This window comes from Rhinoderma darwinii, chromosome 11, assembly GCF_050947455.1.
Source record: "Rhinoderma darwinii isolate aRhiDar2 chromosome 11, aRhiDar2.hap1, whole genome shotgun sequence".
Lineage (NCBI taxonomy): Eukaryota > Metazoa > Chordata > Amphibia > Anura > Rhinodermatidae > Rhinoderma > Rhinoderma darwinii.
Genome location: NC_134697.1, coordinates 80,882,219 through 80,906,650, shown reverse-complemented (window position 1 = coordinate 80,906,650; position 24,432 = coordinate 80,882,219). Strand labels below are relative to the sequence as shown.

Genomic DNA, 24,432 nt, shown 5'->3' with positions numbered 1-24,432 from the left:
AAACGTTACTGTTCTCTACATTGCAGCGTCAATCTGCTGCAATAGGAGATAGGGGTTGCAAAATCTGGTGACAGAGCCTCTTTAAGATGTCTCTTTGTACTGTTTGTTCTTCCTTGGCCTGACGAAGACATGTCCTGTGTCGAAACGCGTTGCCTATATTTAATAAATCAAGGAATTTACCATTGTTAACCGTTTACTTACTTGTAGCGCTCCCCTGTATATCCATACATTATCCTTCCAATTCTACCCTTATAGGAAGTGACACACAGCCCCTTATAGGTAGTGACACACAGCCCCTTATAGGTAGTGACACACAGCCCCTTATAGGAAGTGACACACAGCCCATCATAGGTAGTGACACATGGCCCCTCATAGGTAGTGACACACGGCCCCTATAGGTAGTGACACACGCCCCCTTATAGGAAGTGACACACGGCCCTTTATAGGTAGTGACACACAGCCCCTTATAGGAAGTGACACACAGCCCCTATAGGTAGTGACACACGCCCCCTTATAGGAAGTGACACACGGCCCTTTATAGGAAGTGACACACGGCCCTTTATAGGAAGTGACACACGGCCTCTTATAGGAAGTGACACACAGCCACTTGTAGATACCCCCCACAAACACTCCCCGCCTTTATGTACATAGCGCCACTGTGGCCGGTGATTCCTGTCCAGAACGGATCGCTTGATGTCTATGGACAGAGACATCAAGCGAAGTGTCCAGGAGCGGAATCCACGACCACAGTGGGATTCCGCTTCTTCGGTGAGCGCTAGGTACAGGTGGGGGAGGGGGAGTGTGACCTCTATGGAGGTGGGGGATGACATCTACGGCGGTGTAGGGGTGCAAAAAAAAGAATGTCAGCAAGGAAACACAAGTACAGGGAAGGATGTCAGCGGGGACGAGCAAGGACAGCACACAAACTCTTGGTAGGCTGCACACGCACGCTCATTACAGCCTGCAATTCATGCAGGGAAAATAAGTATTATCAGAAGGAAACATCAACAAACCGGACCAGGAGTGCATGTAAACAAACAGCGTGAAATTCAAAGATGAGATGTGGTAAGTGGATTTTTTTTAAAATACTGCTTTATGTAGGTTGTCTGTATAAAGGGAAATGTATGAAACACTTTTTGAAAATTTGATGGTATCTCGGACAACCCCTTTAAAGAGGCTGTCACCAGATTTTGTAACCCCTATCTGCTATTGCAGCAGATCGGCGCTGCAATGTAGATTACAGTAACGTTTTTATTTTTAAAAAACGAGCATTTTTGGCCAAGTTATGACCATTTTTGTATTTATGTAAATGAGGCTTGCAAAAGTCCAAGTGGGTGTGTTTAAAAGTAAAAGTCCAAGTGGGCGTGTATTATGTGCGTACATCGGGGCGTTTTTACTTCTTTTACTAGCTGGGCGTTCTGACGAGAAGTATCATCCACTTCTCTTCAGAACGCCCAGCTTAGTAAAATGCCAGAATTGCTGTTTTTTAGTTACCTCGTCTCCCACTAAAAATGGGATAACTTTTTGTACCACAGAAGAAAGTGGTCAGTCTTAAACTCTACGTACTTTGCAGAGGTCATTTTTCACACCGTCAGGGACCCTAAAGGGGCTTATCAGCTCTCTCCCCATGATTCCAACCCAAAACATGACTCCGCCACCTCCTTGCTGACGTCGCAGCCTTGTTGGGACATGGTGGCCATTCATCAACCATCCACCTGGACCATCCAGGGTTGCACGGCACTCATCAGTAAACAACACGGTTTGAAAATTAGTCTTCATGTATTTCTGAGCCCACTGCAACAGTTAGGTCGGACTGATAAGGTGGACTTATCAGTATGTGGACTGATTATCAATAGCGACGCACACCTTTACCTCATCGCATTGACACATTGTATATTGCTAGGGTATGTTTTTTGATGCTTTTGATTCAGACTACTGCCTATACCCCATGCTCATTGTTTGGACTGTCTGATATTTTCCCTTGCAATGCTATAGGGAGCTCGTCTGTCGTGCTTATACTGGAATTATACTGAGTTCTCTTGTCTTTTTGTACTATTTTTTAATACTTTTCGTGTATGAAAACATGATTACAGTACGGGACCGTTGTCCTGCAGAGAGGCAGGGACTCCTAGCGTCGTACATAACTATGATGCTAGGAGCCCGGCTCCCTGCAGTGTGTTCGGTCCGGGATTAGCGGCCGAAATACGTTCCGTCCATTACGGACGTAATGTGCTCGTGTGAACCCAGCCTAAGAGCTGTCAGCTACTCACTGACAGCAAGCATAGTGGGTCCTGACTTTGTCAGGACCCATTAGGCTTCCGTCGACGGCATAGCCGGACGCCATTGTTAAGTGTCCTGTTGCCATAGTCACCACCGCCGGCCGCTATCGTGTAGCAGGCCGGCGATGGTAGCTTAACCGCTAAAAAGCTGCGATCTCTATTGAACGCGTCTTTTAAGGGGTTAATCAGCGGGGACACAGCGATCGGTCCCCGCTATAGGAGCTGCGGCAACCGCTGTACAAGACAGCAGCTGTCACAGCTCCTGCATGTGTCGGGAAGACCGTCGAAATGGCCGTTACTCCGGCGACGTAATATTCTGTGGCTGAGCGCGAGCGGGTCGGTCAGCGCAACGGAATATTAGGTCGCTGAGCGTTGAGGGGTTAAACCATTTTAAAAAAACGCTATAAATTTGGTGTCGCCGTAATCGTATTGACCCACAGAATGAACTTAACATGTCGTTTTTATTGCACGGTGAACGCCGTAAAAAAAAAAAGGAAAAACTTTTTTATTCTCATTCCACCCTACAAATACATTTTTTCCCCGTATATTATAAGGAACAATACAAGGTTTCCATGAAAAACAACAAGTCCTGCAAAAACCAAGACTGCACATGACTTCACTGATGGAAAAATAAGAAAAGTTCTGGCTTTTGGAAGGTGGGAAGGTAAAAAAAACTAAAATTTAAAAACTAAAATTGACTGTGGCGGCAAGTAATGTTTTTTTCTTCCTGATATAAAATGTTCGTTCTGTCTTTGCGTTTCAAAATAAAGAAATACAATTAAACTAATTCATCGGTTTATAAATCTATACAAAGCCGGGAAGGTTTTCCACACATGAATGTATGTTGCTTATGTAATAAGGAAAAATGGGCATGTGACCGTAGATACTGTCTGTCAAAGAATAGGACTATTTTTGCCCGTTTTCACGGCCAGACAGCCCCTATAGAACTTAATGGGTCCGTTTGTAATGGCACTTTTTTCGGAATCGCTCCTTGAAAAAAACTGATCCTGGCCCTCACGGGCACGTCGCTACTTTAAGTGCGGAGTCCAGGAAAGCCCTTGACGTCACTGTTCATATATGGAGTCCCCGGCCGGAAGCATCGCAAGCTTTCTGGCCGGGGACTCCGATGTTGGGAAAGCCCTTGAGGACACCGTCCATATATGGACATAGACCTTAGGGGTTTTGAGATGCTGGAATTCCCCCGGCCAGAGCGTAGGTAATGCTCTGGCCAGGGATTCCGCTCCTAGATGGAGCATGTGACACCACTGTCCATATATGGACAGTGATGTCAGAGGCTCCTCCAGGAGCGGAACCCCTGGCTAGAGTGTCGGCAGAGCAGCCAGAGATTCCGCAACTGAAATTTTAGAACTCGAGCTACTCAGATTCCACGGACATTCATTTAATATACGAGGCCAGCTTCAAACTCCTCACATGTATGTTGGCCATTGCATTTTGCCTCTGATCTCATATCGGATAAGATATTGCGGTGTTCTCCCATAGAAATAATATCTTTGCTGCCGTATGGAGCCGCCATACAGCGGCACACATATCGCCATGTGCATGAAGCCTGAGGAAACATTCCACACATACGGTGAGGCTGGGTTCACAGAACCTATTTTCAGACGTATACGAGGCGTTTTTTGCCTCGTTTTACGTCTGAAAATACGTCTCAAATACGTTGTCAAACATCTGCCCATTACTTTCTATGGGTATAACGCTGTATTGTTCCCACGACGCGTAATTTTACGCATCGTACGGCAATTACGACGCGTAAAATTACGCCTCGTAAAAAGAAGTGCAGGACACTTCTTTGGACGTTTTTGGAGCTGTTTTCTCATAGACTCCAATGAAAACAGCTCCAAAAACGGACGTAAAAAACGCAGCGAAAACGGCGCGAAAAACGCCGCAAAAAATGCGAGTTGCTCAAAAAACGTTTGAAAATCAGGGGCTGTTTTCCCTTGAAAACAGCTCTGTCTTTTCAGACGTTTTTGGTCACTACGTGTGAACATACCCTAACGCAGATATCCACCTCAAACCTGTGGCAATATATCTATCCAGCCATGGTGGACTGGTGTCCATGGTAATGTCAGTTTTCAGGTGGCACGATAGGCTCTGTTCACACTGCGCTTGGTGTGCATGGCTGCCGTATAGACCGGATGTACAGCCCAGATGTACGCAACAAAATGCCAAACAGTTGCGTCAATCTTGGCATTGACTTCCATTGTACAAAAAAACAAAAAACGTATTGCCTAATATTAGACATCGAGCAGCAGAACAGCGCGGCGTCTCCCCGGCCTCACACCTCGGTCACCTTTATCTGAGGAGGAAGAAGCCGTTAAACATGCAGCCCCGGCCCGGCACCAGGCTCCTCCTCCTCCTCGTCCTACCGCTTGCTGCACTCTCGGACACCCGCGGCTCTGAGGAACTCGAACCCATGGGTCCCCCCCGGGATCCGGTCGTGGTAATCGTCGGCGCTGGAATCTCCGGCATTGTAGCAGCGGAGAAGCTGCACAGACGCGGCTTCCTAAACATAAAGGTGCTAGAGGCCACTGGGAGGACCGGAGGCCGGATCCGCACCCAGAGCTTCGGTAAATCATTGCAGACATGAGCGATAATTGTGCAGTCTGCCATCACGAGAAACGTAACAACTGTTTGACACTAGGTGGCGCTGTTTATATAATGCCGGCAGTCTGAAGGGGGGGGGAGAGTTGAACTTTGCGTCTGTGGAAGTGTTTTGCTTTTGCGTCTGTGGAAGTGTTCTGCTGCATGTATTAGAAAATAGTTCATCTATTACTTCTCTAATCCCTCCTAATGTCCCTCTTTTGGACAAATACAAGTACTTATGTCCCTATTTGCACCTTAAAAAAGGGGTTATCCGGGACCAAAAAGTGCATTACATTAATATTTTTATGTAAAAATCGTCACTTACTAATGCACTTTAATTTAAAATATGGTACTAAAGGGTGCAAAGCCTGTAAATTGTTCCCGGAAGTCCTGGAGCTTTTCTAATATTGATGACGCGCTGAAACAGCCCCACGCGACTCAGGGCACGCTTCCTGTGCTGTTCGAGTCGGCGTGTTATCAGTCACATGACCGCAAGGGACTGTCACATTACCTATTGCTGGAGTCCCTGATCATCAGCTGACGCTCTGCTCGTGAACCCCAGCGATAGGAAACCCTTGAAAGTCACTGACCAAATGTCGGGAGCAGTGCCGGAGTCCAAAGCGCTAGCTGACGGTCTGCTCGGGGACTACAGCAATAGGCAATGTCACAGCACAGGAAGCACGCCCTCAGTCACGTGGGGCCGTGTCGGCGCATCATCAATATTAGGAAACCTCCGGGACTTCCGGGAACAATTCACCGGGTTTGAACGGCACCATTTAGTACCGAATTTTAAGAGGCTCTGTCACCAGATTATAAGTGCCCTATCTCCTACATAATATGATCGGTGCTGTAATGTAGAGAACAGCAGTGGTTTTTATTTTGAAAAACGATCATTTCTGAGCAAGTTATGAGCAATTTTAGATTTATGCTAATGAGTTTCTTAATGTCCAACTGAGCGTTTGTTAACTTTTTACCAACTGGGCGTTGTACAGAGAAGTGTATGACGCTGACTAATCGTTCATTTTTAGCTGTAATCGCAGCACAGGGTGATCTCGCGAGATCACGCTGTGCTGTCACATACTCCCACATTAACTTTACCGCAGTGTCTTGACCGTGAATAGACATTGCCTCCTGCCATGACGCGATGTCTATTCACACTCCCGACACTTCGGTAAAGTTTCTTGGGGACTTACTCACACAGCACGGCGTGATCTTGCGAGATCACGCTTTGCTGTCATTCACAGAAACTTTACCGAATTGTCGGGAGTGTGAATAGACATCGCGTCCCGGCTGGAAGTGATGTCTATAGTGAGTCAAGACACTTTGGTAAAGTTAATGTGAGAGTATGTGACAGCACAGCGTGATCTCGCGCGTGATTGGTCAGCATCATACACTTTACACTTCTCTTTACAACGCCCAGTAAAACGCCCAGTTGGTCATTAAGAACTAATTAGCATAAATCGAAAATTGTTCATAACTTGCTAAAAAATTATCGTTTTTATTATAATAGAAACCACTGCTGTTATCTACATTACAGCTCCAATCACATTATGTAGCAGATAGGACACTTGTAATCTGGTGACAGAGCCTCTTTAAAGATTTTTATTTCTACATAAAAATATTAATGCAATGCAATTTTTGGTCGCCGGATAAACCCTTTATATTTCCCTCTTTTTGAAAACAGACTTGCCTTTACATACCTCCCAACGTTCAAGTAACACAAAGAGAGACACCGCCGATTTTTTTTTCTTTTAAGCCACACCTCTAATCCCACCCAATCCCTGCCCATACACACCCGGTTCAGCCCACACAGTATCATGCCCCCATAGCTGCCTCCATACAGTATAATGCCCCTATAGCTGCACCCAGACAGTATAATGCCCCCATAGCTGCCACTATACAGTATAATGCCCCCATAGCTGCCACCATACAGTATAATGCCCCCATTGCTGCCACCATACAGTAAAATGCCCCATAGATGCACCCATACAGTATAATGCCCACATAGATGCCCCATACAGTATAAGGCGCACACAGATGCCCCCATGCAGTATAGTGCCCAAACAAATTCCACCATACAGTATAATGCCCACACAGATGCCCTCATACAGTATAATGTCCCCATAGCTGCCCCATACATTCTAATGCCATATGGCTGCCCCATACAGCTTAATGTACCCAAAGCTGCCCCCATACAGCATATAGCGAAAAGTAGTAATCCAAAAATAGGTTTAACGTTTGGGTCTATGTATTCGACCTTCTTCAGACACTACAAAATTAATATACACAGAAATAAAAAAAAGTAACATCAAATCCAGCAATATATACATATATACATTCAATATTAATCTTCCCTAGGCTTAGGTGGAGATAAATGGAAGTTCACATACTGGTATACAGAAGTTTATATATAGCTAGATCTGTTTTACAATGTATGGATCATTTTGAAGAATACATAGGACAAAATGCGTTTATGGGAGAGGAAGACGCGGAGAGAGTAACTGTCGATATGACGTTGGTACAGAGCACACATTGAAATGGTTACTACTAATAAAGCAATGAGATTTAAGAAAAAAACGGAACTGTATATCCTACAATAGGGTGTCAGTAATTACTGAAATGAATAGAATGATACTCCCATAAACGCATTTTGTCCTATGTATTCTTCAAAATGATCCATGAATTGTAAAACAGATCTAGCTATAGATAAACTTCTGTATACCAGTATGTATATATTGCTGGATTTGATGTTACTTTTTTTGATTTCTGTGTATATTAATTTTGTAGTGTCTGAAGAAGGTCGAATGTATAGACCGAAACGTTAAACCTATTTTTGGATTACTACTTAACGCTATATGTGAAATAAAATATCACTTATTGCATAATACCTTGGAGTGCTGAGTTCCCATTTTTTATACGTTGGTGTGGAACCCTACTCATGTAAGCTTGAAACACGGAGTGCTGCGGGATCAAGAAAGTGCCCCCTTTACAGCATAATGCCCCCATATCTGCCCCCATACAGTATAATGCCCCCTATCTGCCCTTTTACAGTATAATGCCCCTTAGCTGCCCCTAGTGCAGGTCACCTTGCAGATAGTGACACAGTGCCCATGTAGATTGCACCATAGTGTCCCATGTAGATAGTGCCCCTATATAGTGCCACAGTATCCATGTAGATAGTGCCACACCCTCTTTGACCATATATGGACAGTGATGTCAATGGCTACTCTTTGAGTGGAATCCCCATTGCCGACTCTGGCCAGAGATTCCACTCGAGGAGTATCCACTGACATCACTGTCCATATATGGAGAGTGATGTCAAGGGCTTCCCCGAGCACAGCACTTAAAGTCGTGCTGTGCCTGGGGAGTCCTCGATGAGCGGAGGAGCTCTCTTTTCTCCCCTCTTAACTTATTCTGAAGCAGGGAGCTGATGGTTCCCTGCTTCAGAATTGGGTTCAACTGTATCTGCGTCCTGAGGACACAGATACAGTTGACAGTGGGACATACCCCCGGCCTCCCGGGACCTTAGCGGAAATTGACAGACCTAATTTTAAGTCAAAAGGGTCCATCAGGCGCCGCTGGTGATCTTTTTTGTCCAGTGGCAGATAAGTCGCTGACGGAGGTGTCTAGCAGCAACTTATTTAGGCCTGCCTAGTGTTCATGTTTATGGCGGAGTCTGGGGAAATAGCTGTCAGACCAACGGATGTCAGTGACCTCTATCTCAAGTGTTTTGGTACAGGTTTGGATACAGATTTTTGAGTCAAAGCCAGGAGTAAATCCAAATGGAAGGGAAAGTATAAAGACTGATATGTCTCTCCTCTATTGTGTCCACCCCTGTGTTTGGTTTTTAAAAAAACTGCATCAAAACTGTATGTGTGATCCGGGCCAAAGGGTACCTGTTATTTCAAAAAAACTTCTCAGATGTCATAGTGACAGAATCTATGATCAGTGGGGGTACGGTTGATGAGACCACCAATGATCGGTGGCACGAAGAGGCAGGAACGCTCAGCTGAACAGTGCCCCCTTTGGCTTTGATCATCTTTTTCCAGCTCATCTCCATAGGAAGTCCATGGCCAGTACACTGCTAACACCACCTCCGGCAGGAGAGCCGAAAAAAGACGCAACACGCCTGCATCTTCGTTTCAGTGATCTGGGGTAGACTTGGGCCTTAACAACTTCTGACATGGCCCTATGACATCTCAGAAGTTTTTTTTGAAACCACAGTTACAATTTAGCTGTAAAGAAACCGTTACCTCACAACAGTTTCTTTTTCTCTTTTAGCAAAAGGCCTGGTTGAGATTGGTGCACAATGGATTCATGGACCATCTCCAGCGAACCCAGTCTTCCAACTGGCTTCTCAGTTTAGTCTTTTAGGCCCAGATGCCCTTCTCGAGGAGAACCAAAAAATGAACATAGAAGGCCATCCCTCTTCCATCCCAGTTGTCTACAGCAGTTCTGGAAAAAAGATCAGCCCAGAAGTGGTGACCAACATTACAGCGTTGTATTACACCTGGCTGAATAAAGCACAGAATTTAACCGATTGTGATCCTGTGGCCAGCGTGGGAAGTTTCATCCGACAACAGGTTGTCCAGAGCTCACAGGAGTGGGACCAAGACATGGTGGAAATTAATATGGCTCTCTTGAGAGGGTTGCTAAATGTGGAATGCTGTGTAAGTGGAACTCATAGTATGAACTACGTGGGACTCTGCCCCTATGGGGAATATACAATGCTTCCAGGGCTGGACTGCACCTTTCCTAGGTTAGTATGGTAATCTCAAGTTCATTAATGACAATAAGGCCGAATTTAGACGACCGTAGTATAAGTCCGTGTGAGGGCCGTTAAAACATACGCATGTATTTCAATGGGGCTGTTCACACGGCCGTTGTTTTAACGAACCGTGTGAAGGGTCCGTTGAAAACTAGAATATGTCCTATTTTCTTCTGTTCTCACGGATCCCTCCATAGACTCAAGTCTGTGAGAACGGGTCCCGCACGGGTGCAACTCGGACGTAAAAAATGGCCCTTTTTCACGTCCAAGTTTGAACAAGTTCGTGTGAATCTGGCCTAATCCTGTACTTTTGCTTAACTTTCATTTAAATTGTCTTAACAGAAAGTATTTATAGTTTTTGCGTTTTTTTAGGGGTTATGAAAGCCTTGTGAACCACATTAAGGCACCACTTCCAGATGGCACTGTGGTATTAAACAAAGCAGTAAAGAGCATTGACTGGAATGGATCCTTCCATGGCGGCAACTCTCATGTTTATCCTGTGAAGGTGCAGTGTGAAGATGGGGACAGCTTTGTGGCAGATCACGTCATCGTCACTGTTCCACTAGGTAAATTAATAAACAATAGCATTTGGACATTATATATTGGTACTTAAAGGGGTTGAGTGAGCGCCATTAATAATACATTTACCCTACGGTTTTAAAAGCCAGAACTGCAAGAATTTTTCTATTTAAATGTTACAGGTGATGTTAAGGATGATATGCTTTGGGCGACACAGAAGGCGTATGTATATAAGGGGAATGTGTATGAAACTGTCAGCAATAAAGAAAAGATTAAGCGAAAAACAGATTACCACATTGTTGAGTTAGATTAAGCAATTTGAGATGAGGAATAAATCTGATCACTCTTAAGAAGTGACAAAATATATAACACAATCAAAGGGTAACTAAACCTTCAACAAACTTCTGACATGTCATAGTGACATGTCAGAAGTTTTGATCAGTGAGGGTCCGAGACCCCGTCTGATCGCTAGAACGAAGCGGCAGAAGCGCCCGGGTTTCTGATCAGCTGTTTTCGGAAAGCCAATGTATCGGTGTACGGACTCAATAGAAAGTCTATGGGCCGGTACACCGCTACATCGGCTTTCCGAAAAAAGCCATTCAGAAACTAAGCGGCTCAGTGTTCACCCGAGCACTTCTGCCACTTCGTTCTAGCGATCGGTGGGGGTTTCGGTGCTCAGACCCTCACCGATCAGAACTTATGACGTCACTCGTAACATGTCAGAAGTTTGTTGAAGGTTTAGTTACACTTTAAGATCCAAATTGCGTATAGCACTGTTACATGTTTATGAAAATAATATGAGGAAATGTAGGATTAAACTTTATGCGACGGGTGACAAATCTAGTGTTTTGCTTGCAGACCGTGTTAAAAAGATGGTTGTCAAATCCAGGATTAAATATGTGGAAGATAGGGAAGGGAGGCAGCTAAGAAATCCACGAGAGATTGCAGAGGGCTATTATTACAGCTATTATTCTAAATTGTATAATCTGAACATTGATCACTCAATGTATCATCCAGGGGTGGAAGCTTTTGGCCACTGAGAACCTTCCTAAAAGTCTCGAGTGACAAGTTCCAAGTTCTTAATGTTCCATTTATGCTGTCTGAAATAGAAAAGGTGATCCAAACTACTAAATTACATAAAGCCCCTGGACTGGATGGCCTACCGAATGATTATTAATAAAACTTTAGACCAATTGCTTTATTGAATTGCGATTTTGAAGATCTACTCTTAAAGAGGCTCTGTCACCAGATTTTGCAACCCCTATCTGCTATTGCAGCAGATCGGCGCTGCAATGTAGATAACAGTAACGTGTTTTTTGTTTTTTTTTTAAAAACGAGTATTTTTGGCCAAGTTATGACCATTTTTATATTTAAGTAAATGAGGCTTGCTAAAGTACAACTGGGCGTGTTTAAAGTAAAAGTCCAACTGGGCGTGTATTATGTGTTACATCTGGGCGTTTTTACTTCTTTTACTAGCTGGGCGTTGTGTATAGAAGTATCATCCACTTCTGTTCGTTAACACCCAGCTTCTGGCAGTGCAAAGACACAGCGTGTTCTCGAGAGATCACGCTGTGACGTCACTCACTTCCTGCCCCAGGTCCTGCATCGTGTCGGACGAGCGAGGACACATCGGCACCAGAGGCTACAGTTGATTCTGCAGCAGCATCAGCGTTTGCAGGTAAGTAGCTACATCGACTTACCTGCAAACGCCGATGCTGCTGCAGAATCAACTGTAGCCTCTGGTGCCGATGTGTCCTCGCTCGTCTGACACGATGCAGGACCTGGGGCAGGAAGTGAGTGACGACACAGCGTGATCTCTCGAGAACACGCTGTGTCTGCACTGCCAGAAGCTGGGCGTTGTGGAGAGAAGTGGATGATACTTCTATACACAACGCCCAGCTAGTAAAAGAAGTAAAAACGCCCAGATGTAACACATAATACACGCCCAGTTGGACTTTTACTTTAAACACGCCCAGTTGTACTTTAGCAAGCCTCATTTACTTAAATATAAAAATGGTCATAACTTGGCCAAAAATACTCGTTTTTAAAAAAAAACAAAAAAACGTTACTCTTATCTACATTGCAGCGCCGATCTGCTGCAATAGGAGATAGGGGTTGCAAAATCTGGTGACAGAGCCTCTTTAAGTTGTTGGCCCATCGATTATATAAAGTAATTCCTTCCTTGGTCTCACCTGACCAGGTGGGTTTCGTGGCCGGTAGACAGACCCAAGATGGAACACGCAGAATGATAAACCTGCTTCAGGCGGTGGAGCTGTCCAGAACCCCCAGTGCATTTTTTTCCTTCGATGCGGAGAAGGCCTTTCACAGGGTGCACTGGGGGTATCTGGACGCAGTTCTGTCAAGTTTGTTTTTCTAGGTTTTATCAAAAAGGCAATTTTGGCCCTGTATACGCCTCTTAATGCTAAAGTTCTGATCTCAGGTTTTCTGTCCTCAAAAATAATGATCGGTAATGGGACACGCCAGAGTGTCCCTCATCTCCTGATATTATTGCATTAGCTAAGGAGCCACCGGCAGAATCCATTCGATCTTGTGCTGATATTGATGGTAGGACAAACATGGCGTCACCTGGGATTATATGCAGATGATGTTATTATAACTTGCACAAAACCAGATAAATCACTCCCTGTTATTATGCAAATATCTAATTTCTCTCTCCCTTTATTTATTTCATCAGTAATGAGGGCAGACTTAAAAAGATTAAGTTTTTTACAAGCTAATTATTGTCCCAATACTAGAGTCCTTGTTGGTACAGCAATTTCTGTTCGGTAATTTAGGGCTGAAAATAGGTCTATTAATTGTCTATCGGGCACTGAATAGCCCTAAGGCCTTGAAAAAACATCCGTATATGTTAAAGTGGGAACGGGACCTACAGGTGAATGTTTCAGTAGGACAATGGAGGAAAGCATGTGAAGGGTCGATGCGTACTGTCACTGCAGAATATACTTTGTCCTTTAACTTTGGACATTATCTGCATTTGTCTATGAGTTCCAAATTAATTAATGCCCTCTCTCTGGTGGATTTGAGAGAGGCCGACCGGAGAGAGACCATGACACGCAGCGTCAGTGTTCAAAAACAGTCTCTGCCCCCAGGGGGCGATCCATCTTTATTTATAAGAAAATGAGAGTAGGCATTAGCATAACCATAGCAGGGACACTATGCATAATCTTTTAGATGGTCTAAGAAATAGTGCATTGCAATATGATCCACCTGATGAGTTGTCCAAGGAATTCAAAATACAGTGATGGGGAACCTAGTGCCAATGTATAAAAATTAGGCATTCGGTATATGTGGGTTCCTGAGACTATTCAGCTCAAAATTATAGATATTATTAAGCTATATATCCGAGATAATGACTTACGAGGACTTCTAAAAGAAACTTGTCACGCCTTGAAACTTGTAAATTACATATAGTCATTAATGCCATCGGGATGCAGTGTTTTTAGTCGATAGAGCCACCTTCATTCTTTTTGAAGCAGCAATCTATCTATATTGCCCGCACGATTTGTCGATCTTATTACTTCAATAGTCTGAAAAGTGACCTCCATCATTCTGTTGCTCTGTATTTCTCGCATATGTCTCGCTAGGCATATGTCATCCTCTCTTCTGATATTGCCAATATGCTTAAGGATCCTCCCCACATAATTCAGTGGGCAAGTACACGTGGCCGTATAAATAACGCCTCTTGATTTACAGTTTGCAAATTCTCTGTTTTTGAAAATTTGCCCTGTCTTTGCACTCTGAAAGGTCTTACTTCTGACAACATATTTACATGCTCTGCATGATCCACATTTATATGTCCCCGGTGGTACATCGGGGAGCCAACCCGACAGTGGTATACACTCGTCAAAATTGCTGTGGACTAGGCGGTCCTTGAGGTTCCTACCCCTTCTGAAGGTAATTAATGGATACGGGTCAACAGCCTTATCCAGATTCGTATCTGCCGTGAGTATTCCCCAGAACTTGTGGAAGATGTTTCTGATCTCCCTATGTCTATTGTCATAGGTTCCCACAATTCTAATAGAGGAAGATGTATCTGTCTCCTTGGTCTTATCTGGTACTAATAGACCGGTTCTATTTTTAGAGAGTGCATGATGATATGCCTCCCTTAGCACCTTGTCAGGGTATCCCCTCCTTCCAAACCTTTGACGTAGATGTTTGGACTTATCCATAAAGTCTCCTAGGTTCGAGCAATTCATCCTAAGTCTAAGATATTGTGCCTTAGGGATTCCTCTTTTTAGGCTCGTCGGGGGATGACTATCCCATGCCAGGAGACTATTTGTCGCCGTTAGTTTACGAAATAGGGATGTTGTCAAATTTCCCAGTTCCGTCTTGGTGATGGTTATGTCCAAAAAGTTGATGGATGTCTGGTAGATTTCTGAGGTGAAATACAACCCCAATCCATTGATATTCAGGACCCTGATAAACTGTCTGTATCAAGGTTCCCCACTTTATGTACATTAGTTCACTAGATGACTAAGATGGGGGATTTTGGTTCCGAACACTGTTAGGGATTATTCCCTAAACCACTAAGGCATTGGTCTGTCTAACAAACAGAACCTGCTCACACCGATATATTTTTAATACATCCCCTCCAAATAGCACACTGAGACGGTAATCCCAGGTTTGGGAGCCGCCCCAGTTCAATCCTGGATGTGCCGGGACATCTACTCATCTTCCCCTACTCGGGGGAGAAGATGATGTAGGTGCATTCCTATCTGAGCTGAACACAGGAGCAGTGCACTATTCATGGTGCAGTCTAGCTCTTGTGTTTATTTCCCTAGGACATCAAGGGAGGGTGGGTGTCGGATCTCAGGCTGGCTTCCCATTCGCTCAGACGGACGAGCCCTTTTCCAATTGCGCGGGACACACCCCCTGAGCGGCGTCTCCCATTGGCTGTAGCTGACAGTGATGCTGGAAGGGGGTGGAGACTCCACCTATATAAGATCGGGAGTTTTGCCACTAATGGTGGCTGGCATTGTTACTCCACGCCACATTGTTTCAGTACATTGCACTTCTAGAATGCTAGAAGCTATAACATTCTGACTCTGCAAGCCCCTGACGATTTACAGCAGATAAATAACTTAGTAAAGAAACGCGTAGGGCTGGTAGTAGGTAGATAGGGATAACACTGCCTGAATGCAGGAGTGTTATATTTCCTGAGCTCCGCCACCTCTGAGGATAAGCATCATGCATGCTGGGTCTCAGATGTAATACCAACATTCCTGCATTTAATAATGTATGATGATGACCTGTGATGCTGCTGTTATTTGCTGAATAAACTTGAACTGATTTAAAAAAAAAAAAAAGGATTAGGGACTCTGTAAGTTGTTGAAGGAAAAAAAAGAAAAGTTTAAAATCATTAGTAAGCCACTTTGAACAAATAATATAAATGTATTCTGTAAATGTTCAGAGCTGGTCCGAGAGGTAAGCGAGGGTTAAGATCTTGAGCGGTTTGCTTTCTGTCACTCAATCATCCAATCAAGCCTCCTATATAACACCCCTGGTGCTAGATCTCTTTGCCAGAGACTTCCTTCCTGTGGCTCATTTGTTCTTTGGCATCTGTGAGATCTGTTTGTTTACCTTGTTGTCTGACCCCGGCTCCCCTTTCTCTTGTATTCCTATTTTGTATCACATTTGATATTTAGTGTTTTGACCTCAGACTGCCTGGCTTATCTTGTGTTCACTACATTGTACTACGTTACGTCTCTGTTATTACCTCTGCTTGTCTGACTACTCTACCTGTCCACGTCACCTGTCCGCTCCACCTACCAGCAACTGCCAGGCGAAAACAAGTTCCCTTTCACCTGCAGGATCTCAGTATTTTCCCACAACCCGAGTTCAGGTAGCTATGCCACGTCTCATGTAGATTTTCCAGGGTTAGTTCGCCACCACTTGCCTAGTCTGACAGCTTTCGCCAAGTCTGGTTGTGGGTGCGCCTGTGCTGGACTTGTATTCTTTCAGTATCGTTACAGTAAATGACTTTAAAATGGTTTCATTTGGTTTCAGGATTTCTAAAGAAACGATCATTGGATTTCCTCAGCCCTCCTCTTCCACCAGGCAAAATACAGGCAATTAAGAATTTGGGATTTGGAACCAATAATAAGATTTTGTTGGAATTTGAGAAACCCTTTTGGGACCCAAACACTACTCTAATCCAGACAGTGTGGGAAGGTGATTCTCCTCTTACTGAACCAAAGAAAGACCTGAAGCAAAATTGGATGAGAAAACTGTGTATATTTGTGGTCCTAGAACCACCAGAACAGTAAGTGAGAAACATGTTTTGAGACTTAAATCCAGCCAAAATGATCTTCTGATACGTGATTAGACACGGGAAAATATCAGATTAGTGATGTGTAGGATCTTGGACCACCACTGACTCCTGGATCAAAAGGGCTCAATAGAACAATTAAACTCCATGGCACACAAAAGTTTCCTGAATCATTGAAAAAGTCTCCTGGAAGGAGACTACAAGTTCCTCCGACCAAGCAGCATAAAATATACGAGGGTGAGTCAAAAATTAACCGCACTCCATTTATATTAAAACTTCCGTTGGCCGCACTGTCTTATTAGCACTTTCCGTAAGAGGTCGCTGTCTCCCAGTCACTGCTGTGCAGGTTTGATTGTGTTACGTCTGTTTATTTGTGACTGCGGTGCGAGAAACAATGGCTGCCCCACTTGATTTGCACAAAAGAAAAGCAGAGTGCAGTGATTTGTTTTTTGCGGTCTGAGGATGCGTCTGGTGATGATATTTATCGAAGACTGTGCACAGTGGGGAGAAAGTGTTTTTCTGCGAATTGTGTATGAATGGATAGAGCAGTTCAAGGAAGGTCGCACAAGTGTCAGCCATGAAGAAGGAGCCGGATGCCTGTCCATGTCCACGTCTGATGACAACATTGAGCGTGCACGTAAACTGATTCTATTGGATAGACGAGTATCAGTGGATTATCTGGCAAATCATTTGTAAATCAGCCATGGCTCACGTCTGATGAAAAGGTGAAGACAGCGGTGCATTCGTGGCTCGAATTAAAACAATTTTTAATGTGGGAATATGAAAGCTTGTTGACAGATGGACAAAGTGTATTGAAAGGAGATTAGGTTGAAAAATGATGGATTTGTCTTTTCTGAAAGTCGATTAAAATAAATTCTACAGCCAGAGTGCGGATAATTTTTGACTCACCCTCGTATAATAGGAACATGTTCTGTCCACTAAAAAGTTTTTAGTTCTATAGTTTAGGAAGAAGCTTAGTGGGTGTATTAATGAGGAAATGGAACTAAGCTTTAATCGTGGTGTGCAGGATTGGAATATGTGGGCAAAATGATAACCTTCAGTTATATCTTGTTTTGTTTTGCCAGGCTTGGGCATGTGCTTTGCGGATTTATTGCTGGAGAGGAGTCTGAATTTATGGAGACATTAACAGATGAAGAAATTCTCTCTTCAATGACTGATTTTTTCAGAACATTCACAGGTATATCATGTAGTTCCAAGGAATGGGGTAGTCCAGATGGGTAAACCCCTTTAATGGCCATGGGATTTATTTGGTTTATTATTACCCTAATACCATATGCAACCCAGTTCATAAACATTTGAACATTCCCATTCATGTGCCAGTAAACAAGTAAGACCCATAGCCCATTTCAAACAGAACCGCCCTGTGCACTGAAAATATCAAATAAAGACACTCATTTAAGGGGTATTCGCATCTTGGACATTTAAAGAGGCTCGGTCACCAGTTTCATATTTCCCCATCTCCTACCTAATCTAATAGGCGCTGTGTTGTAGATAACTACTGTGTTGTTATTTTTAAAAAACGTTTATTAGTGACAAAGTTATGAGCATTTTAACATTTATGCAAATTTTTTGTAAAAGCCCAACTGGGCGTTTCATTTACTTTAACCAAGTGGGCGTTGTAAAGAAAAGTGTATGACGCCGACCAATCAGCGTCATACACTTCTCTTCGTTCATGTCCAGCTTTAGTCACAGCACAGCGTGATCTCACGAGATCACGCTGTGACGTCACTCTCCCGCAGTTCCTTCACCGGAGCATGAGGAGAATGACCAGACACCGCCTCCAGCCAGAAGGCGGCTGGAGGCGATGTCTGGTCATTCTCCCGTCGCTCCGGCGAAGTACCTGCGGGAGGAAGTCAAGTCACAGCATGATCTCGCGAGATCACGCTGTGCTGTGACTAAAGCTGGACATGAATGAAGAGAAGTGTATGACGCTGATTGGTCAGCGTCATACACTTTTCTTTACAACGGTTAAAACGGTTCTTTACGGTTAACCCCTTCCCGCCGCAGCCCTTTTTCAGATTTTCATTTTCGCTTTTTCCTCCCCACATTCCAAAAGCCATATCATCTTTATTTTTCTGTCGATATAGTACTGTGAGGGCTTGATTTTTGCGGGACGAGTTGTAGTTTTTCGTAGCACCATTTATTTTGCCATATAATGTACTAGGAAACTGGAAAAAAATATTTGTGGGGTAGAAAATGAAAAAAACAGCGATTCCTCCATGGTTTTTTGCGCGCCGTTTTTACGGAATTCACTGTGCAATTAAAACAACATGTTAATTTTATTCTGTGGGTCAATACGATTACGGCGATACCAATTATATATAGTTTTTCCTATATTTTACTACTTTTACAAGTAAAAACCTAAGTGTGTAAAAGAAAATTGATTTTGTGTCGCCAAATTCCGAGAGCCATAACTTCTTTATTTTTCCGTCGATTAAGTGGTATGAGGGCTTATTTTTTGTGGGATAAGCTGTAGTTTTTAATAATACCATTTTGGTGTAAATGTGACGGTTTGATCACTTTTTATTTCATTTTTTGTGGGAGATCAGGTGACCAAAAAATAGAGATTCTGTTGTTTACAATTTTTATTTTTTTTACGGCGTTCACCGTGCGGGTTAAATAATGATATATTGTAATAGTTCAGACTTTTACGGACGCGGCGATACCAATTATGTTTATTTATTTATTTTTTTACTATGCTCTAGGGGGAAATGGGAAAAGGGGTTTTTTGAACTTTGAATTTTTATTTTTTTTACACAAAAAAAAACAACTTTATTTAACTCATTTTTACTTTTTTTCTTAGTCCCCCTAGGGGACTTCAACCAGCGATCGTTAGATCGCTTGCACGATATACTGCAATACTAATGTATTGCAGTATATCGTGATTCTGACAGGCAACTATTAATAGGTGTACAAAGATGGCGGACTTGGGGGTCTTCATTAGGCCCCCAGGCAGCCGTAGCAACCATCCCCCCCCCCCGCGATTGAGCTGTTAGAGGGGTTCGCCCCCCTCTTTCTAACTATTTAAATGCTGCGGTCTCTGTTGACTGCGGCATTTAACGAGTTAAACTAGCGAGATCACGCTCGAGCGCGATGCCGCTAGTTACTCTGAAGTGTCGGCTGTAACAAACAGCCGACACCGGCATCTTATGAAGCGGGTTCACTCCGTGAGCCAGCTCCATACTTCCCCTACCCGACTTTGGCGTATCGATACGTCAAATGTCGGGAAGGGGTTAAAGTTAAAAAAAGGCAGTTGGGCTTTTACAAAAATTAGCATAAATGTTAAAATGCTCATAACTTCGTCACTAATAAACGTTTTTAAAAAACCAACAACACAGTAGTTATCTACAATAGAGCTCCTATTAGATTCGGTAGGAGATGGGGAAATATGAAACTGGTGACAGAGCCTCTTTAAGACATATCCACAGCATAAATGTCTAATAAATGAGGGTCCCTGCTCTGGGACTCGCACCTATATCAATAATGAGACGTCACCCAACCCCCGTTTTGCCTGGTGTTGATTCCCAATGGAGACTAGTGGAGAGGGGGCCACGCATGTACGTAGCTCTCTCCATTCTGTTGTATGGGAGTTACGGAAACAGCTGAGCATCGCTTGCTCGGCTATTTTCCTAACTCTCTTTAAATAGAATGGATTTGCCATAAATATGTAAGTTGGAAATACCCTTTTAATAAGCTGGCAAACTTTAAATAGTGCTAGTAAGTGCATCAGTCCATTCCACGTAGTGATCTGGGTAATTTTTGCACCCATATATAGATGTACAGTATATATTTATATAAGTTAATCATGTCCCCCCCTTAGTCGTCTTTTTTCAAGGTTAAATAGGTTTAGTTCTTTTAGTCTTTCCTCATAACTTAGATTCTCCATGCCGCTTATTAGCTTCGTTGCTTTTCTTTGTATTTTTTCCAACTCCAGGGCATCCTTTCTATGAACTGGAGCCCAGAACTGAACTGCATATTCTAGATGAGGCCTCACTAATGCTTTGTAAAGTGGTAATATTACATCCCTGTCCCGCGAGTCCATGCCTCTTTTAATACACGACAATATCTTGCTGGCCTTTGAAGCAGCTGATTGACATTGTGCTGTTATTTAGTTTATGATTTACAAGTACACCCAGATCCTTCTCAACAAGTGACTCCCCCAGTGTAGCTCCCCCTAGGACAGACATGGGCAAACTATGGCCCGCGGGCCACATACGGCCCGTTAGGCTTTTTAATCCGGCCCGCCGAACTTGTCCAAATCATAGTAAAAACCTCCTTTTTTTTCCCCTTTCCCTGCAATGCCCACGTTTTCCCAATAGATGGCGCACTCAAAACACATTGACCGTTGTTAACTCCTTAACGCCGAAGGACGGATATATCCGTCCTCAGCAGCTGCTAGTTCGCGCAGGAGGACGGATATATCCGTCCTGTGATGGCGCGGGTACTGCCAGTGTACCCACGCGATCAGCGGCAGGAGCACGGCTGTTATACACAGCCTGGCTCCTGCTGCAACTGCCGGAATCGAAGCGCGCTCCGATTCCGGCAGTTTAACCCATTAAATGCCGCTGTCAATAGTGACAGCGGCATCTAATGTGTTTGACAGAGGGAGGGAGCTCCCTCTGTCACCCGATCGGCGCCCCCGCAAACAAATCGCGGGTCGCCGTCGGGTTTCCATGACAGCCGGGGGTCTAACAAAGACCCCCAGGTCTGTCTTCCGCAACTGCCTGTTTGGCGATGCCGGAGGCATGACCTAACAGGTTGCCTGTCAGTTTTACACTGACAGGCAATAATGCTTTGGTATACTAAGTATACCAAAGCATTATATATGCGATCGGCACATCGCATAGTGAAGTCCCCTGGTGGGACTTAAAAAAAAAATGTCAATCAGTTAAATAAAGTTTGTTGAAAAAAAATAAAATAATTACAGTCAAAATCAAATAAAACTACTTTTTTTGCCCAAAAAGTGGTTTTATTCAGTAAAAGTGTCAAAACAAATAACACATACACATATATGGTATCCCCGCGATCATAACAACTTGACCAATAAAATGAACACATTAATGAAACCGCCGGATGTACGGCGTCCAAAAAACCCGCAAAAAACAACGGCAAAATTCTCTCTTTTCTCCCATTCCCCCCATAAAAAATAAAATAAAAGTTAATCTATAAGTCCTATGTACCCCAAAATAGTACTAATGAAAACTACGCATTGGCCCGCAAAAATCAAGCCCACATACGGTCACATCGACGGAAAAATAAAAAAATGACGGCTCTTGGAACGCGGCGATGCAAAAACAAGTAATTTTTTTCTAAAAGGGTTTTTATTGTGCAAACGTAGAAAAAACATATAAAACCTTTACACATTTGGTATCCTCGTAATCGTGCCGACCCGTAGAATAAAGTTAACATGTTATTTACGCTGCATAGTAAAGGGCATAAATTTATAACGTGAAAATTAATGCTGGAATAGCTGCTTATTTTCAATTCTCTCCTAAAATAAAGTTAATAAAAGTTAATCAATATATTGTAAGCATCTAAAAATGGTGCAATTACAAAATACAACTCGTCCCGCAAAAAACAAGCCCTTATACGGCTATGTCGACGTAATAAAAAAAAAGTTACGACTCTTGGAATGCGACCATGAAAAAACAAAAAATAATCCTTGGTCATTAACGTGCAAAATGGCCCGGTCATTAAGGGGTTAATGTGGCGCGTATTTCTCTTTATTTCACTTTAATTTTCACTTCGTTTCACGTCACCATTAAGCCCTTCGGTTTTCAAAGAGTACAATATCAGCCGTCACTTTGCCACGAAGCATGCAAACTATGCTAGCAAGCAGTCAACACAAGAACGGGCGGCTACTGCTCAGAGGTTGGCAGCTAATTTACAGAGTCAACAGAACTTTTTTCTTGATAAATCACAGTGTGTATGTTATTTTAATCTATTTACATTTCCTTCTCCCAGTATCTGCGAAATAGTATGTAAATGCCATATCTTGCATATTCCTTGAGACAAATTTATTAACTGATAAGGGCTATTTTTCACATTTGAAAGACAGTTAATAAATTGGGTTGTAGTGTTCTTACTGTGCTATGAGGTTTGCACACACTACATTTAATGCTTTAGTATATCCGGCCCAAACACTCCCTCCAAATGCTCCTGGCCCGGCCCCTCTGTCAAATTTTAGAACCCATTGTGGCCCGCGAGTCAAAAAGTTTGCCCACCCCTGCCCTAGGACATATGATGCATGCAGATTGTTGGTACCCAGATGCATAACTTTACATTTATCTACATTAAACCTCATTTGCCAAGTGGATGCCTAAACACTCAGTGCATCCAAATCCGCTTGCAATTTACGAACATCTTCCATAGACAGAACATTACTACATAGCTTGGTGTCATCTGCAAAAATAGAAATAGTGCTATTAATCCCATCCTCTATATCATTAATAAATAAGCTGAATAATAGTGGTCCCAGCACTGAACCCTGGGGTACACCACTTATAACCGGGGACCATTCAGAGTAGGAATCATTGACCACAACTCTCTGGATACGGTCCTTGAGCCAATTGTCAATCCAATTACAAACTATACTTTCTAAACCTATAGCCCTTAATTTACCCATTAGATGAGTATAATATTAGTATTGTACGAGTATTAGCCTTTGCAAAGTCCAAAAACCCTATATCCACAGCGACCCCTCTGTCTAGGCTTCTCCTCACCCCTCATATAATCACTATATCCTCAGCGACCCCTCTGTCTAGGCTTCTGCTCACCTCTTCATAAAAACAGATCAGGTTGGTTTGACAACTTCTGTCCTTAGTAAAACCGTGCTGGCTGTCACTTATAATACTATTTTTTGACACATAATCCTGTATATTGTCCCTCAATAGCCCCTCAAACATTTTCCCCAAGATGGATGTTAAGCTTACTGGTCTATAATTACCCGGGGAAGACCTAGAGCCCTTTTTGAAAATAGGCACCACATTTGCCCTGCGCCAGTCCATTTGGCACTATACCAGTCACTAGAGAATCTCTAAATATTATGAAGAGGGGGACAGAAATAACTGAACTAAGCTCCTTAAGAACTCTAGGGTGTAACCCATCTGGTCCCGGGGCCTTGTGCACATTTATTTTATTTAATTTAGCTTGCACCATATCTACATTCAGCCAGTTATCAACTGATATATTAACAGCACTGGCACTGGCTACATCAGCTGCTCTTTCTTCTGTTGTATATAAAGAGCTAAATAACCCATTTAGTAACTCTGCCTTCTCTTGATCCCCTGGAACCATCTCCCTTTTATCAATATTTAGGGGTCCTACATGTTCAGACCTTGGCTTCTTTGCATTTATATACTTGAATAATTTTTGCGATTTGTTTTACTATCCTTGGCCATCTGCCTTTCATGTTGTATTTTTGCTGATTTTATTACTTTTTTACAGATTGTATTAAGCTCTTTATAATTTACACAGGCTACATCTGTACCCTCAGATTTGTATTTTTCAAGTGCCCTTTTTTTTGTCATATATTGCCCTTTTTACAGAAGGTGTAAGCAATGTGGGGTTTAATTTTAGTCTTTTTATACTTGTTACCTACAGTATAGGAATAAATTTTGCACTATAATTCTACAAAGTGGATTTTAAGATTTCACACTTACAATTTGTCCCATTATTTGACATCAGTTGTTCCCAGTCTATGTCCTGAATTTCAGCCCTCATCCTGGGGGAAATTGACCTTCTTAAAATTAAGTGTTTTTGCCCTCCCAGCCTGTGTTTGTTTTTTACAGTAAAGGTAAAATATAACTATATTATGATCACTGTTACCGAGGTTTTCATGAACATTGACATTCCCAACAAGCTCTGCATTATTAGAAATGACCAGATCCAACAGAGCTTCACTTCTAGTCCGGTCTTCCACAAACTGGCCCATAAAATTTTCCTGCAACAGG

The 24,432-nt window shown here is 43.1% G+C and overlaps 1 protein-coding gene and 1 long non-coding RNA gene across 3 annotated transcripts in view; one reads left to right on the top strand and one right to left on the bottom strand.

Moving 5' to 3' along the window:
- The window catches only part of LOC142663281 (uncharacterized), a 64,956-nt gene extending 60,102 nt beyond the window's left edge, over window positions 1–4,854 (bottom strand). For both annotated transcript variants that reach the window (XR_012851074.1, XR_012851075.1), the window contains exon 1: window positions 4,591–4,854. This is a non-coding gene — a long non-coding RNA (uncharacterized LOC142663281). The remainder of the gene's footprint in view (window positions 1–4,590) is intronic.
- Window positions 4,431–24,432, top strand: part of PAOX (polyamine oxidase) — a 28,020-nt gene continuing 8,018 nt past the window's right edge. Inside the window, exons 1-5 of the mRNA XM_075841829.1 lie at window positions 4,431–4,867; window positions 9,165–9,642; window positions 10,024–10,217; window positions 16,198–16,453; window positions 17,545–17,657. Of these exons, the coding sequence (XP_075697944.1) occupies window positions 4,621–4,867; window positions 9,165–9,642; window positions 10,024–10,217; window positions 16,198–16,453; window positions 17,545–17,657 (1,288 nt within the window). The 5' untranslated portion in view covers window positions 4,431–4,620. The remainder of the gene's footprint in view (window positions 4,868–9,164; window positions 9,643–10,023; window positions 10,218–16,197; window positions 16,454–17,544; window positions 17,658–24,432) is intronic.